This window comes from Lethenteron reissneri, chromosome 55 (assembly GCF_015708825.2).
Source record: "Lethenteron reissneri isolate LAM-NWPU_2019-01 chromosome 55, ASM1570882v1, whole genome shotgun sequence".
Classification (NCBI taxonomy): Eukaryota; Metazoa; Chordata; class Hyperoartia; order Petromyzontiformes; family Petromyzontidae; genus Lethenteron; species Lethenteron reissneri.
Genome location: NC_083833.1, coordinates 4,717,117 through 4,736,216, shown reverse-complemented (window position 1 = coordinate 4,736,216; position 19,100 = coordinate 4,717,117). Strand labels below are relative to the sequence as shown.

The 19,100-nt window shown below is 44.0% G+C and overlaps 1 protein-coding gene across 1 annotated transcript; it reads left to right on the top strand.

The window, feature by feature from the left end:
- The first annotated feature begins 1,249 nt into the window (after nucleotides 1-1,249).
- On the top strand, nucleotides 1,250-17,738 carry LOC133356654 (sushi, von Willebrand factor type A, EGF and pentraxin domain-containing protein 1-like). The gene is made up of 11 exons (XM_061574286.1): nucleotides 1,250-1,294; nucleotides 2,001-2,090; nucleotides 2,548-2,656; nucleotides 3,254-3,356; nucleotides 3,751-3,827; nucleotides 5,687-5,890; nucleotides 9,404-9,497; nucleotides 11,578-11,654; nucleotides 14,297-14,503; nucleotides 15,865-16,077; nucleotides 17,206-17,738. The coding sequence occupies exons 2-10, from the start codon at nucleotides 2,046-2,048 to the stop codon at nucleotides 16,071-16,073; spliced, it is 1,125 nt and encodes a 374-aa protein (XP_061430270.1). The 5' UTR covers nucleotides 1,250-1,294; nucleotides 2,001-2,045; the 3' UTR covers nucleotides 16,074-16,077; nucleotides 17,206-17,738.
- The last annotated feature ends 1,362 nt before the right edge of the window (nucleotides 17,739-19,100 follow it).

The following is a 19,100-nucleotide window of genomic DNA, read 5'->3' as shown; positions in this document are numbered from 1 at the left end:
GGGGATTTGAACCCAGACTCCTAAAACCATGCAGCCACTCACACTCCCCCTTGGCTACGATGCATCTCTGCAGATAACCCGTGCCGCTCCTGCAGGTGACATCAGTCACAGACTTTGGCGTGACCAAAAATATCTCCAAAATCCTTAACAAACATAAGATCCAAGTCCGATTCAGTACAGTACATAAAATCCGTGATCTAATTCCATCTTTGAGGATGTCATCCCTGACTTGCAATACCCTGGAGTCTATAAACTGATTTGCAGCTGTGGTGACTGTTACATTGGGGAAACGAAATGTCATGTCTCTGATCGTGTCCGCGAGCACAAGTCTGATTTGAAACACGGCAAAATTGAGTCTTCTGCCGTTGCCGATCATTGCTACAACGCGGTGGGCTCTCATGATATTATATTCTTAGTTTTTTTCGGTAAAGTCACGTAGGTAAAACATTAAAATTAATGAAAGTAAAATAAAATAAAAAATCACGTTTCGGAGGCAACACAAGCTTCCGTCTTCAGGTGGAACCGTCACAGCCACGACAGCTGTATCAAGTAAATGAGAGATTGCAAGAGCTACCACTCCGTATACATAATGGTTGGAGAGGGGGGAAGGGCCAGGTACGGCACACTTTTTATTCATATGGTAAGGTGAGGCTTAAGAGGGTGAGCCTTTGTTATGGAGAGGTACGGTTTGTGCCTAAACCTGGCTTCAAATCTAGAATCTCATGATATTGTTTTTTCCGAGACTAAGGTGCTCTGCAAACCCTCTGGCTACCATCAAAGGTTTGTACACGAAGCCATTCAGATATACAAACACAGACATAATTTCAACCGTGATGATGGGTACAAACTTAGTAATCATTGCAAAGATGTTATTAACCATGCAAAAAAGATATAACTACACATTTTTGGACCATCTTATCTGACAGGCACTATTTTACTTTACCGAGTGTTAACATCCCCAGCGTTAAACGATACTCTCTTTATTGTCAGCCAACACTGATATAAACATGGGATTTTCGTTTTCTTTTCTATCATGTGCATCTACAATGACTTGCGCACAAACACGTCCACGTCGCCCACAAGTACCTCGTCCCCTCTTTTAGCCCCGCCCCCCCCCCCCTCCTGATACGTTCCATTCATTGGCTACCACATTCTGATAAGCTCCTCCCCCCTCTCCTCCTCCTGAACTTGTATTTAAGAGCTTGCATCTTGAATCCCTGCCTCACTTGATACAGTAAATCTGGCTGTGACGGTCCCACCTGATGACGGAGACTTGTGTTGTCTCCGAAACGTCGTGAGTTTATTATTTTATTTTTATTAATTTTAATTTCATTTTTTACCTACGTGACTTTACCAAAATAACTAAGAGTCTTCCTAGCGTTGTTCCCGCTGTGGCGCAGGGTCCGCTTTTCGGCATTGTCTTCTCTATTTGGCTCGGTCCAGGGCATCTTCAGGGGATGCGTTGACCGTCTTCATGTCTTCCTTTATTCGGTCCATCCATCGCTTCTTCGGACGTCCGCGTGGACGGCGGCCCTCTGGCTCAAATAACTAAGAGTAACAATTAGATAAAGTTGATGTGGCAGCGCAGGACGGTGAGGAATGGCGATCGCGTGGGGAGGGCCTCATCCAGAAGAGCGAATTCGCCATGAAGAGACATTGCCAAGAGCACCGTTGGGTGTGAAATCCTCCACTGCGTGTGAACTCGCTCCACACTCTGCATCAGTTACTTCCCACAGTGTAATTCTGTGAAGCGGGGATATAGTTAAGAGGCTTTATTTTCCAATTTGTAGTACAAGCGTAGTTGTAACTCTTCAAATAAATTGTTTATTTGGTTTCGACTTGTGTCCCAATGTTTGAGAAGGGCATAGATCCATAAAACAAACTGGCCCACGAGTTGGGGGTGAGCGAGTGCTGTCCTAGTGGAAAGAGCTGTGCTATCGATATTATTATGGTCGTTATCAACAGCAGTGTGACCTCATCTCACCTTTGTTAATGGTTAGATGGAATGCGGTTAAACATCGTCAGAAGCTGCAGCGCATTTGCAAATGGAACTTTTAAACGGCGTCCGTCGTGGAACACTCATCACACAGGTAGACCCTTTAATTTTAAAATATTAAGATGCTATATTATAGCCATTATTTGTTTTTACATACAAATACGCATACATGTATTCTTCCAGTGTGTGTATGCTATTACCACGCCCTATTTTGACATGTTATATGTATTCATTGTGTGTCGTTTTGCATGGAGCTGCGGCACGGTGGTTAGCACTGTGCAACGAACCGGGCGACTCGAGTCGATTCCCGCTCACGGACACCAGTGACGTTTTTCTGAACCGGTTATAGGCCTCCACTTGGTTAACTCAGCCTCAAATGAGTACCTGATGCGGTGTAGAAGCATCGCCACTCGGGAGACAAAAGCGACCGGGCGTGGTGCTGGCCATCCACCCTTTCGTGTGCCGTGCCGGCCTTCATAGGTTCTCGATAACAGCGCTTTCCCCAAAGGTCTGTTAAGGCTACACAGGCGATCTTTGTCTTTGTGTTGCAGTACGAGATGGGGACTGGCACAGGGCGCACGATCTTTGGGAGCGGGATGCTTCCTGCACGCCTCATGCAGTGCCTGTGCGTGCTCATTTTCATCCCTCGCCTCGGTGCTGGTGAGTAATCCGTCGACATTCTCCTGCCTGTAAAGGGCGCTTTGCACAAAACTGAAACTAAATACAATATTTATTATCTCTTTATATTAATAGGAACTGCTAGTACCTTACGATTCCAGTGGCGATTTTAGATTAGCGAACACTGAAGGTTTGGTGGTTGCTGGAGGTCGTTTAAAATCAGAGGCAAATATATTTTTGTAGTTGCGCTTCCTTGAATTTGGAACTCCGTCTCAAGTCGCATCAGGGTTACAGCGGGGGACAGTGAAAACTTTGGTTCGAATTTCAAAACGTATTTACTTGAATTAGCTGATCAGCTGGATCGGCCAATGGTTTTTATTTGTCAGTTTTTTTATTTTAAGGATGCATGGGATGTTTGCAATAAGAGTGCTATCTATATGAGGCAACCTGCATTTTATTGTATCTGTTATTTTGACAATAACCATATTCAAATGTATGCTATTGCAAGCGTGTATTTTGACCATGGTGATAATTACGTACCATACACAAGAAGCCTGGCAGCGTCAGATTTTGGAGATGTTACATAGTTTCTTAATAACAGGAGGTCTCGTTCTTTCTTGTGTACTCTGCGCAATCTAGACCCCATGGGCTGCATTGCTCCTCAGATTGAGAATGCCAATTTTGATGGCAGCAGTGGGAGTGTCGCGATTGGCAGCAAAGTTACCTACGCATGCAAACCTGGGTGAGTTCATGTGCAAAGTCACACCTGTAAACCCACCACTTGTCTCTTTCTCTCTCCACACCATGACAGCCACGTCGAACATTCCATACATTAGGCAATGCACTGTTGGTAAATTCACAAACGCAAAGGTGCAGCCCTGCAAATGCTCGCTCACTCCACTGTTGACAGAAGGGCCTCCGCTAGATGGGCGCTCTAGCGAGCTCCTCTCGGGTATTTTTGGGCAACTCTTTCACACTGCAAAGATTTTTTTTTTCAAAGACATAGCCAGTATACTTTATTCCACACCCACAAGCGTTTTGCCTTTCGACTGTAGTGAACTCATTCATACCGTTGGGTATACGGAGGTGGCGGGGTATTTAAGAAACGTGTTAACCCTTCAACCTTTCATATGCAGATTTCTTCTGGTGGGCCAGAATACGCTGACATGCATTTCAAATGCGGAATGGTCAGACAGTGAACCAGAATGTCAAGGTAAGGCAAAATGTATATGGTCCTTTAAGTTAAAATCGATTTTATTTACATATTTTACGAAGCAGGGCCATTACCTGAACTGTTGCCTATTACATGTATTTTTCGTTTCAAGGTAACAGTGTTCTTGACAAAAAAAGGCTGTTGGACCAAATGACACCAAAAGGCACACTTTTGGTGTCATCTGGTCCAACACCATGTGAGACTAGGCTCTAAGAAAAGCTGTCTCGGGTATGGACCAATCAATTTCAAGGACAGTGCATACATTATCAGAGTTGTGTTTTTTGTTTGCATTCCGACCGCAGGTATTGTGGTCAATGCAAACATGACTCCTTGAAAAAAAGGTGTCAGTTTTGTTGCCAGATAAAAGGGTGAAAAACCAATTATCATAGAATTTCACATTCAGGTAGTCAAGCCAGACAACCGCGACAACCCCTATCACTACCCCAACCACCCCTCCTTAACCACTCCCAACTGTTCTACTGTCAACATAACTACACCTCCACCACCAACACCACTATTGCGTGTTGAACTTCTTTCGCACCATACGTAGCCCATCGGAGGTGCAGGGGGAGGACAACTAAATACAAGCAGTTCTAAAGAAATTCGTTTTCGATGTAATAATAATAACCCCACACTTTACTTTCAACCATGATCATCGTATGTACAATTGTGTAATTATTGTAAAGCACTCTTACAATAAGGTGCAGCATACATCTGTAAAATATAAAGAGAGGAGAATAGTGATGGGTGAACGTGCATGATGGGGCAAGAGGTGCCAAATCGTAAGCGAGTTGACGAACGGCTGCAATTTACTCTGCTCAATCCGTGTTAGCCACTGTTGTAGTCACGGGTTTCTGTTTTTCATTCCTGTTGCTGAACGCCCCCCTCTATCGTTCCCATTCCGTTGTAACGTGCACCGATGCCCACTTTATTGAGGGCGATATTGGCAAGTAAAAGAATGATCGATTGATTGACCAAATCTCCCCCATTATTCAGGAGCGATACCTGCGACAGGGCCCCAAGATGTTCCACAGCAGAATCTCCGGTGCATCGGAATCAGCAAGCGCTCCAAACTGGATAGTTTGCCAGTTTAACACGTAGGATTTTGCACGTGAAGGGCTCGCATGTGACGTCATCACAGCTACCCCCTCTATTTAAGGAACGAAACAAGAGGATTTCTCCACAAATCTGGCTGTCCGCGTGATGACGCTAGTTGTAATTACTGGCGAAACGTCGTACTCAGATCGTAAATGTTGTGGATTTGCTCTCCAACACACCGGTGTGCTGTACTAGTAACGAATTGGCATGTTCTGTTTAGGTGATAAACCTTACTAATTGGCTGCGTTGGGTGGTGGGGGGTTAACGACACATTTATATTCATGCCATCTCACCCAAAATCCCTATATTATGGATAGTTGGTGGGTTTTTTTCTCATTGCCTCGATTGCAAGAGTCTAGAGCAGTGGTTCTCAGATTCAGATTGTGGTCTGCGGGGGCTGTCATGCAAATGCACAGGGTGATCCGGACAATGACAATGTTTATTCCTTTTGTTTCGGACATTAATTAGGATTTTACTCATGATATTTCATTAAAAAAACATAAAGTTCGGTAAACTACCCCTATTAAACTTCCTTAACCCTAACATCTAAATGACCCCCCCCCCCCTGAAAAAGGTTACCTTATAGGTACGTTTAAAATAAAAGTGTTTATATTGCGGTAATATGAATAATTTTATCTTCCTGGTATTTCGAGAGTGAATTGAATGCGTTTTGTCAACAGCGGTGGTGGGTGGGGGGAGTCTGTGTGGTTCCGTGGAAACATAAGCTGTTCTTGTTGGGGGTACCCTCCCGTTCTGTCCAGCGTTCTGCGAGAAACCTTTGCCACACGGGAACGCACAGGTGTCTCCGCAATACAGCCGCAGGGAGCTGTACTATATCAACCAGTACGCGCACTTCACCTGCAACAAGGACTTTGTGTCCCCATCCAACGGCTTCTACATGACCTGCATGAGGAGTGAAAATGGCTCCGCTCATTGGGTGCAAGAATCCAACCTCACGTGTACAGGTAAGCCATACGGCCATGCCTGGTTCGAAGCGGGTGATATGTATAAGGCAACACACCAACACCAATCTTTGTGTGGACGAATACGCAAGACGAGCTCTCTTGAGTCTTCAGATCACTTCCAATGCAGGGCTCATTGTGCACTTTATATTTGTAGTGCTGAACTTTACGTAGACAACTTCTTTTTCCGTCGTCACTTTTTATTACAAAACTCTTTACATTCCACAACCGTGACTTCAGAGCGGTCTCTGCTCGCTCGCCACGCTCCGCTTGCCTCGCTCGCTCCGCTCCCTCCGTCTCTCTCTCCGTCTCTCTCTCCCCGACTCTCCTCTCTGCTTCAACTGTCTCTGCTTTGACTCTCTCGCTCTCTCTCGGCTTCTCAGTCTCACTCCGACTGGCTCTCTCTCTTGGCGTCTCCATCTCACTCCGACTGTCGCTCTCTCTGTCTCTCATATCTTCTCTCGTTCCTGTTCCACTGCTCGCCTATTCTATCCCTATCTTCTTCTTGTTCCTGCTCCACTGCTAGCCTATTATATCCCTCATATCTTCTTGTTCCTGCTCCACTGCTTCTCCCCCACTGTCTCCGTCCAACTCCCAGCAACCACTCCCCGTCCCTCTCTCAGGCCCCTCTCTCACGCCCCCCGTATATATCCCCGTCCTCATTAATTACCAATTCAATAAACGGCGTCCCCACCGACGCCTCGCGTCCGTGGCTTCCGCCGTTATCGTCCCCATCTCCAGACCTGCTGGCGCCACCTTGCCCCTGACAACAACAACCGGCCAATCACTGCCCTGCATCTTATAACCACTTAACGAACCGCCTCCCTCCGGCCTTTATCCTCCCAGCAACACCTGTTTGCCCGGACGTGACCCCACTCTCCATAACACACACGTGTTTCCAATTCCCCCTCTTGGCGCGCGTTAATCCACTACATGTTTATAACTCAGGCTCGGAACATTATCATCATCCTTGACATCATTATAACCAGCAACAGCCATAACAGAATTATTAACAACCGCATCAGTAGATGCAATATGCATCTTGCCTTCTTTTCTCAACCCCCTTTGTTTGGCAGGAGCTGAGCTAATTAGCTAGAATGTCCTCTCTCACCATCAAGAGAGCACTGTTGTTATTTAATCATATCCATGCTCCCACCCCAACAGGGGGCAAATTGAAAATGTTAAGCCCCACGGCATATGGGGTGGTAGCTGAGTGGGGTCTGCACCTTCAACCTGTCATGTATTAGGCAGTCATCGCCGTGGTGACGAGATGTTAACTCCCTTTCCTAGTATGCAGGAAGTCGTGGTTAAATTCCGACCCTGACGCCTGTATATTTGGAGTTTGCATGTTCTCTCCGTGATTGCATGAATGTTTTTCCGGGTCCTCTTGTTTTTCCTTCCACATTTGGAATAAAAATGCATTTAGAGTATGTATTTGGCTGCTATACATTTCCACATAAGCCACTACATTGAGCTATTATTTGTGGCCAGGTCACTTCTGAAAAAAGCTATATGACTCAGTGGTCCTTATCTGGTAAGTCCCTGATCTTCCATTTAATGGAGGAAATTTCCACACCATCTTCCATGCGTTGTTGTTGTTGGGACACAATTGAGAGTGCACCCCCCACTATCGTGCACCCCCCACTGTGTACGTGGCATAGAGAAACCAGGCTGTGTTCCTTAATCAGGTCTTCAATAAGGTTCTTTCTTTGGGGGAAAATAAAGTAAAGGTCCATGAGTGGAATTTACAAGAGCGGACAGCCTTAACAAAATCAAGTTCGCCCGCTGCCACCATGTAACAGGTGACCTCACCCCCCATTGCCGAGTATGGAAGAGAATGATAGCATATTAGAAGAAATGGTGCCGCTGTCTGTCACTTATCTCCTGCCAAGTAGAAAGCTGCAATAAATAATTGCAAGTGTGTCACTCAAGCAAGCGACATTTAGACGTTGTAAATAACAAATACTGTACAGGAAACTGGCTGTCCTCGATTTCACTTGAGCAGCGGTGCTTATGCACGAGTCGAATTGTGCAAGTCATTTGGTACTGGACATGGACATCTGTGGAAAAGTGCTTCATAGCTCATCGGATTTCTACAGGATAAATACAAAATCCGATTCTGGTACTCAGGCCTCGGGACCGATGCAACAATCATTACAGTGGTCCATCGGTTAACGATACTAATTGGTTCCTACGAAAACTATTGCTAAAATATGAAATGATCGTAAATCGAATAAACCTAGCTGAAATATTTAAACACCACAACTTTTATAAATAAACGTTATAAGAACATATTAAAGCATTACTATTAATAAACATGTATAAATATAATATCGTAAACAGATCGTTGATCATAAATGTTATCGTTAATTGAAACAATGGGACCCTATGGAAGGCGGATCGTTAATCGAAATATCGGTAATCGATGGTATCGTAAACCGAGGGACCACTGTACACAAATTGCTCGCATTATGAATGTAAGTTGTCGTCATGTCAGTCGATCCCTCTGCCCCCATGGCTCTGACTGAGCAGTCCTATTGAAGTGACTTCAGACACAGGGCAATGCACTGCTAAAAAAAGCATAAAGGGCTGATTCAAACATCACTCGCCACTGATGTTAGCCGTGGCCGGGAATTGAAATAAGGTCATGGCGTTTGCGGCACAGTGTGTAAAGCACTATATCGCCGCTCTACCCAACTAAACGATGCGATTTATATGTACAGTGATACCTCGGTTCACGAACGCTTCTGTTCACGAACAACTCGGTTCACGAACAGAAAAGTTCATAAAAATATGCTCCGGTTCACGAACTCCACTTCGGTTCACGAACAGGAGCCGCGGCCATTTTAATGCTATTTCCAGGCTGTCACATGGTCGTGACATCCTGTAGGAAGATCGTGGAGAGAAGAAGAGACACAGAAATACGTACTGTGAGTACTGTGAAGACAATTTCAGTGACTTTTTGCTTTTTGGTGTGCTTTTTAGCACATAGAGTACTGTACTGTACTACTGTACTGTACAATACTGTACTTACTGTATTGTACAGTTCACCCGTTTGAGTGCTTACTGAAGTCATCTCAAGCAAGGTTAGTGTTCTCTCTTTATACATTACTATACTGTACAGTACTAATGTGTATTGTAATTTGTTTCATATTTTTGTGCTTCAAAAATAAAAAAAAAGGTCAGAATGGATTAACCGGATTTACATTGAACCCTATGGGAAAATGTGCCTCAGTTCACGACCAATTCGGTTCGCGACCAGAGTCAGTTCACGAATTAAGTTCGTGAACCGAGGTATCACTGTATATAAAGTATTACGTGTTTAAATGGTGTTGATCCTTTACATGTTATTAGCATGCACAGTATATGCTGAGCTTCTGTTATCTGTACCTGATAGCATCACATGACCATTCGGGAAGACCTGGTTAAACGAATACACAATTTAGGATTTGAGTTCACAAACTGCTCATTGGACTTGTTAATGATGATGCTGCACCATTTGATTTATCTCACCAGCTACTCTGTGCACGATGTTTGAAGAATTAATGCATGGCTCTTTCGAAGGAAGCAACAAAATCGGAGACTCCGTCAGATTCAAGTGTGATGAGCGGTGAGAGACACACACACACATGGTATTGTTAAGATCGGGCCCAGGCGGGTAAAACTTGAAGGTCACTCTAGAGAAGCCACATGGTGGCGGCATGACAGTGAAACGCAAGTACCTCTAAGCTCTCTCACCTTGTTTTTGTATATCATTACTCGCTTATTATTGAGTCTACCAATACTTATACAAAATAATTGTATATGTGGTACACTATGGAAAGGGAGAGGAAGAGCCAAGAATATAATGTAGATGTAGTGACATCTTGGATGTTACCGAGTGGTGCCGGCCCTAGAGAGGCATGGCGTGCGATGTACTCGCATTGCGGACATCACTTATGGAGTGACATCGTGGATGTCACTGGGTAATGCCGGCTCTCGTGAAGCACGGCGTGTGATGTATTGCCATCGCGGACACCCCGTATATGTGGGTGTAGTACCAGCCCTGGAGGGGGCTCTGTGAGCGCTGAGTGACAGCGCCAAGTGGCACCACACTCCGCGTGTAGTGCTGCCCCCTACAGGGTAGGGTGTGAGATTGCAGGCCACGGGAACGAGGTTACTGTGGGCCATGGCACTCCTGGTTGACCCCGAAGGACACGTGACCAGTAAAGTCAACATGGCGCCCCAGGTGGGGGCTAGGGGGTGGTCACGTGTCGGGGGAAAGATCTTACGAGAAGGGGCGAGAAACGACAAGAGGTTTCTCGAAGGTGGTCGTGGCCAAGGGCGCTGGACCTGGACCCAAGCCGAGGTCCGGTCCGTTGTAGCTAACTCCCAGTGTGTTAGTGTAGTTTAGCCTGGTGGTCCACCACCATAGGCTGTTATCTGGTAAAGGGGCAGTTAATGTTTTGGTACGAATTAATGTGTTGCCTCCAAGAAGTACGTCTGCGACTCAGTTGAATCCACTACATATACAAAAAGAAAGATGGGTGGGGAAAGGGAGTCAAGAATGGGAAATAATAGGAAAAGGATGGAAAAGGAACTGAAAAAATGGACCAATGGGTGCAGGAGAGGTAAGGAGGAAATGGTAGCTACATAAGGGGCCTCGGACGCTTCTTCACAGAGCAGTTTTGTTTTTGCAGGGGGTGGGAAGAGAGGAGGGATGGAGTTGGGTTGGGTCACACATACGTTACGTATGTGTGACCCAACCCAATAATACATTGGAGCGTTTGTTCACATGACAACTTTATTAATTGGTTAGGCTGGGTGGGTGAGGGTTTACAGCACACATTTTACACACGCGATCTAATCCAACAATCTATTTTGAAGCACTTTTCAGTGTTGCTGGTTTATAAAAATGATGGTCAAACCAAGTATATTTTAATATGAAACTGTTATATACAAATAACATGGCTGTACCTTGTGTTTAATATGTTATGATCAATATGGTACACTACAATGTTGCGTAGATCACCTCGTAGTTGATTTGTGTAGATGTGGCAAAATCTGTGCAAGTAAAGGAGCATGCCAGATGTTAACTACCTTACCTGGTATGCAGGAGGTCGTGGGTTCGATCCCAACCCTGATGCCTGTATATTTGGAGTTTGCATGTTCTCCCCGTGGTGACAAGGATTTTTCTCCGGGTCTTCCGTTTTTTCTTTCCGCATGTTGAAACATGCATTTAGAGTATTTGGTTGCTATACATTTCCACATGATAGGCCACTTTGTTAAGCTATCATTTGTGGACTGGTCGCTTCATAAAACGAGCTATACAGCTCAGTGGGCCTGACCTGGTGAAATAACAATAGTTTAGTTCGTTTGTACAACTTATAAGCATCCTTGTGTTTGAACATGGTGTTATTAACATTCCGTGACTAGCACAGAATTCCAATAACATCTCACCGTTCGGGTTCAGATCAGGGGAGGGAGGGCATTCCTCCCAATCATGCCTCTCCACATATCTCCATATAAGCGCACAACTTTATCTATCTGTGATGAACACTGCACTTTCCGTCGTTTTCATGCAGGGGGCGCTGCAAACCTACGTGCCCCCTGCATGAACGACGGTGAAGGTACGCGGTAGAGCTGTATGCACGTGCTAGCATTGACGTTGAACCAAAGTGAATGTTGACATCTCTGTCGTGTCCCCCAAGTTTTTTGTTGGTTGGAAGTTACGAACTCACCTGTCTGAAAAGTGGAAAATGGACAGGAGATGCTCCTACTTGCCAGCGTGAGTGATGCTGCACTTTCACCAAGTACCTGCCACATTATTCACTTCCTTTCCCGATGCACAGGGAATATGACGTTATTTTAGAAATTGAAGTACGTCAAATCTGAAGGCCTAAGTCACCAAGGAGCCCTTCGAATGACCTTCTTTATGGCAACCCCAGATTACAGTTTTTGATAATTGGAAAGTGTACGAAGTCTCTGAGTTTAATGTCTCGGTTAATTAATGGTTCTGACTGGTGTATCTGAAACAACTTAGATATAAATCAGCTGAAAGATCCCCGAAGTTTAATCAGATCTAGTCTCCATTTCTCTATATCCCACTGTGCCCCAGTAAATATCTAACTTTGGACCAACATAGGTCCAACGGTCCAACCATGTTCCAATGTTGCTCCAACGTTGTATGTTTGCAGGTGCCTAACCTAAATGCCATATTCACAATAGAGTTTTTTGGATTGGATCGCAGTAAATATAAGTGTCATTAAACCCGCCTCCACCCGTGAGAAACAGCAAACAATAAACCCGCAATATGCAAGGCTCTCCTGCACACCATTCCCTCGTTATTCACGAACTTGCTATCCATGATTTTGGCTATCCGCAAATCGCATTTGGAACTCTACACGGCTGCATCGAGAGAAAGTGATGAATGAAATAAAGTAATGAGAGAGAATGTGATGCGATAAAGTGATCAGATAAAGTGATGATGCGTAGCATCATAATGTAAGGTAAGTTGATTTATAAACTATAATTTAATACATTAATATTTATTTGTAATTACTTTATTATTATTTTGTCCCCTTTATTATGATAATTTTCATGTATAGCTTATGGATGTATTTATTTAAGGTAATTTATTAAATAGATAGGTTTTCGTAAGGCCAATATCATCCCCGAAATGTTCTCTTCACGAGCATCTCTGGAACGTATCCCTCGCAAATAACGAGGGAATACTGTATTGATTTCATTTGTACACTGAGGTGACTTAATTTTTTTAATGGAAAGAACTTCGTGGAGCGATGTTAAGTTGTTCTACTGCATTTGTGAAGTGCCAAGCAGAATAAAACGTCAGTTTTTACTGGCCCCTCTGTTTCAACTGACAGACGACGATGGAAGCATCCGCTATCATTGTTTCAAGCAGAAGCTTGAAGGCATAGACTGTTTCGACGACCATAAGGGTGGACTCCCCAGTTAACACAGAACGCTGAGCCAGCGTTGGCCCAACATTCTATGTTAACTCGGTCTGAGCCTGGCTCCGTACCTATAAGTTGCGTTTGAACACGTTTCTCTTCAATTTGCGGCATGTATGTCCATTGCAAATTGTGTTATCCTTTTAGGATTTGAAGGTTTCGAATCCTTGATTAAAATTCACGTTTCAACTTCATGCAGGTGCGACTACACGTGTGAATTCGCCATCATGTTGGTCCTTAAGTTGCCCTCCTACGAGTCGGCCTCTGTCGACCACAAAGGCAAACAACGAATGGTTAGTGGGAATGTATAACACGATCGTGAATGTTCCCGGCAAGTGCAGCTTCAATGCTCACAGATTGCAATTCCGTACCAGCCGCTTGCTGGAGAACAAGGCAGCTTGTGCAACAGCAGCAGCCTGGTTTCAGAAGCCTATGGCCATACACGCCCTCCATCATCGCCAAGTCCCATTAGGCCTGTAGAAGGCTGACCCATATCATGCAAGGGCTCTGAAAACAGAGAAAGCTTCTTAAACCAGACAAGTCTGCTGAATCCAGGCAATACCTACTATAATCTCCCAGGAATCTCCTTAACGCTCGTGACGTCACTCCACATCAGCCCCCATTATTAATATCCATGAGCAGGTGACGTCCTTTCAAATGCACATTCCCTCCACCCCTCATTAATAATCATGCGCAAGTGACGTCACTCCACATCGAACAGCCACCTTCATTACTAATAATGAGCAGGTGACATCCTCGAAATGGACACCCCCCCCCCCCCCCATTATTATTAGCTACTATCATAAGCCAACAATGTCTGTGTGCAACGATCGTGACGTCACTCCATGTCGACCAGCCCCCTCATTAATAATCATGAACAGGTTACGTCCTCCACATGGACCCCCCTCATTAATAATCATGAGCAGGTTACGTCACTCCACATCGAACAGCCCCCCTCATTAATAATCATAAACAGGCGTCGTCCTCCACATGGACCCCCCTTATTAATAATAATTAGCAGATGATGTCACTCCACTACAAAGGCAGAACCCTCATGTCACACGATCTCCGTAGCACTATTGAGACATCAAAGTAAAAAGGACGTCATGGTGAACAAAAAGTGTAGATCAAGACAAGACTTCTGAAACCAGAGGTTTTTGAAACTGGCGTTGTGTGTGCAATTGCACGTTTTCTGATGATGCTGCTGCTGCTTCACAAGCCGCCTGTTCTACAGCAAGCGGTTTGCTAGAGTGACAGTTACCATCGTGTTACGTTCCCACTGATAAATAATTCGTTATTTGTCTCTGTAGTCCACGAAGATGAGGATGGTGACGTGCAGAAGTAATTAGCAATAATACGATAAAGTTATACAAATGTGTAATTATTGTTGTTATATGACAAAGGTGCTACGGTTCTCAGGTGCAGAAGCCTAAATGCCTTCTTTGCTTTTCTTGTGCAGCATTTTGTGCTGGTCAGCCAAAACCACAAAATGCAATGATTTCTACAAATCATCAGCATAAGGAAAAGTATGCCATTGGCTCTTCAATTACATTCCAGTGCCTTCCGAGATACAGAGCAATTAATGCTGGGTATGACTTCAACGTGTCCTGCCGGGAGGATATAAGCAGAGGGGTCCAGTGGTTACCAGAAAACACCTGCATTTACGGTGAGTTTTGTACACAAGCACAGCCTTGCGTATTTTTACGTCCATCTCCCTCAGTTTAATTGTAGTCGAGTTCGGGTCACAGCCAAATGTATCATCCTTCACGTCTCCTCAAATCACTGCGTTGGACAAAATAAGACTACTTGATATGTGAATCCTCTGGAGCATTTTACCCACAGTAAACATGCAACGTTGGTTCATGTTGAACCAAAATTGATCCATGGTTATTGGGTAACTGAATATATATTAATACTTAAGTCTAAACTATTTTAAACGTTAAAAGTGAACAATGGAAGGTTATTGAGAAGCTATGTGTAGTTTACCAAACGGAAATGCACAACTAAGGTATATATTTATAAAAAATTAAAAAATACATGGTTCAATATTCGCGACTCGTTTTTATAACTTTTTTGTTGTTGAATGTTCTCCTTGCATCCGTTAGGTTTCTAATCAACATGACCGAACGTGCTATCAAATGTGGAAGTATTTATTTTAAATGTTTGTTGTTCCTGCATCTCTGGCAATTGTGTCAGATGGATGGGGAAAAAACTGCTTCTGGCATGAATATAATTAATGCTATTAAAATAATATGGAAATAATTACAATAATTAAATGTATATTTATTAAATAACTTTGCTCATAGTAAATTATTATAATTATTAAATTACTAATTAAATTATTATAATTAAACACCAATGTTTATAATTAAATTGCCCGTTAGCCGTGGTGGCTTTATTTTTTGTTAAGAACTGAATTTACCACTCATGTTCGTCAGCTAGCTCGCTATACACGTGTCCCATTTTTACATTTGTAGTGTTGTAAAGGACGGACTCCTTTATGGCACACACTGTTTATTATCTTAATACACAGTCCCTATCACACAAAGGGGTATATGGTCCCCTCACCCGTTACCCTGAGGAGACACAGCCTCCGGACCTTGCAGGCTATCTAATCTCCCTGCTATTCCAGCATCCTCTGGCTGGACCTAGGGGATCTCTCCCCGACCACTGGTTACACTGAGCCCGAGCCCTGACAAGGGCTGGAGGGCTTGGTCCTGGGTCCTAGATGTCTTCGGCCGACTTGGGTCTTCGTGTAGCAGAACTGGCCAAGAGCTCTCAGCGCTCTGGCTTTTATACCTGTTCGTGGCCGGGTTGTCCAATCCCCGGCCACCTTGTGGGACCGTCCGATTGGTCCTTCCCAATCTGGCGTTTGGATCCTACCTCGCCCCCTTTGACCCTGACCGTTTGATTGAGCGGGAAAACCTTGTTTACGATCCGCTCTCACAGTTTGCGAACAGCGAGTAGTTAACACCACTACACATTTACCGGTTGATGCTGATATTTTCTTTCCCATTATTCTTACAGCTGAATGCGAACAAAATGTTTCAATAAAAAATGGACACGTTATAAGTGGTTTGGTAAAAGGACTACACTTTACCATCGGTTATTCTTTAATAATCAAATGCAATTACAACTCTAAAACAAAACTAAATCAAACCGCATTTATAAAAAAATGCTGTCAAGACAGCAATGGATTCGTTTTCTGGAAGAATGTCAATGAAGATGAGTGTTAAAATCGTAAGTACGCTGGAGTGACGGACACAATTCCAAGGGTTGTTTGTTAGCAGTCAGCTACACACCTCCTGTTGATAGCTTCGGTAATACATCTTTTGTACCAGATATTAATTTCTGTATTTTATGTACCGTGCCAAATCTGACTCGGATGTTTTGTTTTTTCAAACATCTGGCTAGTTTATCAGGTGTGTATCGGATTAACTGGACTTGTGGCAAATGCTATATTGAGCAAAACAGGACGAATGATCAGCACGAGACTAAAAGAACACCAAATAAATATCACATGCTCCCAAATACAACTGTCAGGAGTAGTAAAACATGCGTGCTAACAAGGACACTCAATTGATTTTGATAATGTTGAAGTCCTGTGCAAAACTAGCTACTACCGAAATAAATAAATAAATAACTGTTCTGATAGCTACCGACTTAGTGCTGCATGGAAGCGAATAATCAAACAATACATTGTTTAAATGCATGCCTATACAGGCCACCATACTTCAATAGGGATTACTCTTGGTACGGCTATTTTAATACACAAATGGACAGGAAGGACAAGATCAATGGGCCCGCATAATGTACATGCATAAGTACATTGACTCAAGAGCGCAGAAGTGTGGTCACCACATTTATCCCTCTATTTAAGAACAAAACAGGAGGATTTCTACACAAATCTGTCTGTCGCCTCGTAATGCTCGTTGTAATTACTGGCGAAACATCGTACTCAAATGGTAAATGTTAGTGGGTTTACTCTCCAACACTCCGGGGTGCTGTACTAGTAAAGAATTTGCATGTTTTGTTTACATGACAAACCTCACTAATTGGCTGTTTCGGGTGGTGGCAGGTTTAACGACACATTTATATTTATGCGATCTAACCCAAAAAAAAACTATTATGGGTACCCAATTTTACAAAAAACATTAAAATGCACCTTGCAATATACATTATTACGACCCTATCGTTCGGTATATTGTAAAATATATTGTCCAGTGTTCACTTGGTAATTTGTGCGTGTCATGTGTGAAGAACCGTGAAGTACAACGTGTTTCATGACACAAGTTAATCAATGTTCTCATAATAAAAGTCACTGAAGCCATTATTTGTACCACTGTTAATATCAATGATATATTTCAGACTGGAGAAGAAGATGAATGAAGCATTGGTCCTGGGTGATATGACCCTTACACAAACGTATCAGTGCGTTCTCACCATTCGTGTGGTCTCTTGGCCTCCCCAACATTTTGAACTGTGACACTGATTCATGGCCGTGTTCAAATGTAGCGGTTAAAAATTTGCGTGCAAATGCTGTAACTGAAAAGTATATGCATTAATTTTAGCGTTGGGATAAGGGAATTAGGGATTAGCTAATTTCGTAACCTGAATCTGATAAAAAAAAAATGGGTACATCCTGCGGGCCTGCTGCTGGAAGTGGGATCCCCCCGTCGTTCTGTTCAAGATCGTCATCGTCACCATCTCGTCGTCGTCACCATCTCCTCATCATCATCTCCGTCTTCACCATCCCGAGGTGCTGTTAGACAGCCTACCAACTGTTCTAAGTAGTGCCGCCGACAATAGACGGTCTTAATAATAATAATAGTGTGCACCCACGTAGGGTGTTGTGTGTTATCCCGATGGTGCTTGTTTAATAAAATAAGTACCTCCAAGTATTACTGTCTCCGATCTGCGTCACTACACATGTGTAGTGAGCGACTTCTGAGACACGTCGAGTAGAAGGCTTCTTATTTATTCTAAGCACACGGGGCGATACACTTCTTAACGCAGCTACACATAGGCAATCCTAACACACAGTCCATCTCCGGCATACGCTAGCTGTCCGACTAGTGTAGCGGTGGCGACGGAGAGGGTCTTGCAGAAGAACAGCCACGTGGTCGGAGACGAAGAGATGACGACGGGCAGTGACGCAGCCAGGACCCCGGACCCGCTAACAGCCCCGAACCTCTGGTTCGGTCCCCCTTATATCTGCCCGACGCGGCCGAGCTCCACCTCTGGCAACGCCCCCTTTCCAGAAAATTCGGGCTGGTTCCCGGAGCTTCTCGACTGACTCCGCCCTTCACCTTTACCCCAGATACGCCCTCCTTATAATAAAGCATTATGTAATGCAGCCATAACCGTAATTACCCCTCCAGGCCGGCAGGTGTCACCCTGTCATTACACACGTATCAATGATAAATATTTGATGTATTCAAGTAAAACATGCAAATACTTATTTTTTTTCTAATATTTGCAAAACTACATATTAACCTCTTGAATTTGTGATCATATACAAATTAGAAAATATTTAGTTGAAAACTAATTATTACACAATGTGTTGATGCTAAATAAGCGACACCATTAATATAAATAAGGAAATATTGACAATTAAATTTTCATCCCAAACTAATTTTTGTAAAAACAAAATCGAGTCTTATTTATATTTACGTCGAGGCGATTGACGTAGCTTACAAATCGGTGACATAATGGTTTGATGTAGTTGACAGGGGCGGGTGTACAAGGAAAGAAGAATGAGTGACAGCAATAGAGGGGTGCTTAAGGGATCATGGAAGGGTCGGGGAGGGACGGGAAGGAGTGGACTAGGCGAGGGGAGGGAAGAGGAAGAGAATGGGCGATGGAGGAGAGGTGAGACTTCAAGACAGGAACGGAAGGAGGTTAAGGATGGGGAGGGCTTAATGTACAGATGCAGTGTTGAGTCTATGGGCAGTGTTGCGTCTATGGGCAGTGTTGAGTCTATGGGCAGTGTTGAGGCTGTGGGCAGTGTTATGTCAATGGGCAATGTTGAGTCTATGGACAGTGTTGCGTCTATGGGCAGTGTTGAGTCTATGGGCACTGCTGCTCAATGTACAAGGATGTTGATTCCAGTGGGGGGGGGGGGGGGGGGTGCAAGGACAAAGAAGGGCCAGAGAGAGAAGATTGGGAACGAAGAGGAGGTGGGGCAAGGCCATGGCAAGATTTAAAGACGAGCAACAGCGGCAATAAACGGGAAGCCAGTGGAGTTGCAGGGCGAGACCATT

Excerpts from the sequence above, each read along its gene's own strand:
- LOC133356654 (XM_061574286.1), top strand. The coding sequence starts at position 2,046 with ATGGAACTTTTAAACGGCGTCCGTCGTGGAACACTCATCACACAG. Across the intron at positions 5,891-9,403 it reads ATCCAACCTCACGTGTACAG|CTACTCTGTGCACGATGTTT; the intron begins GTAAGCCATACG and ends TTATCTCACCAG. Across the intron at positions 9,498-11,577 it reads AGATTCAAGTGTGATGAGCG|TTTTTTGTTGGTTGGAAGTT; the intron begins GTGAGAGACACA and ends GTGTCCCCCAAG.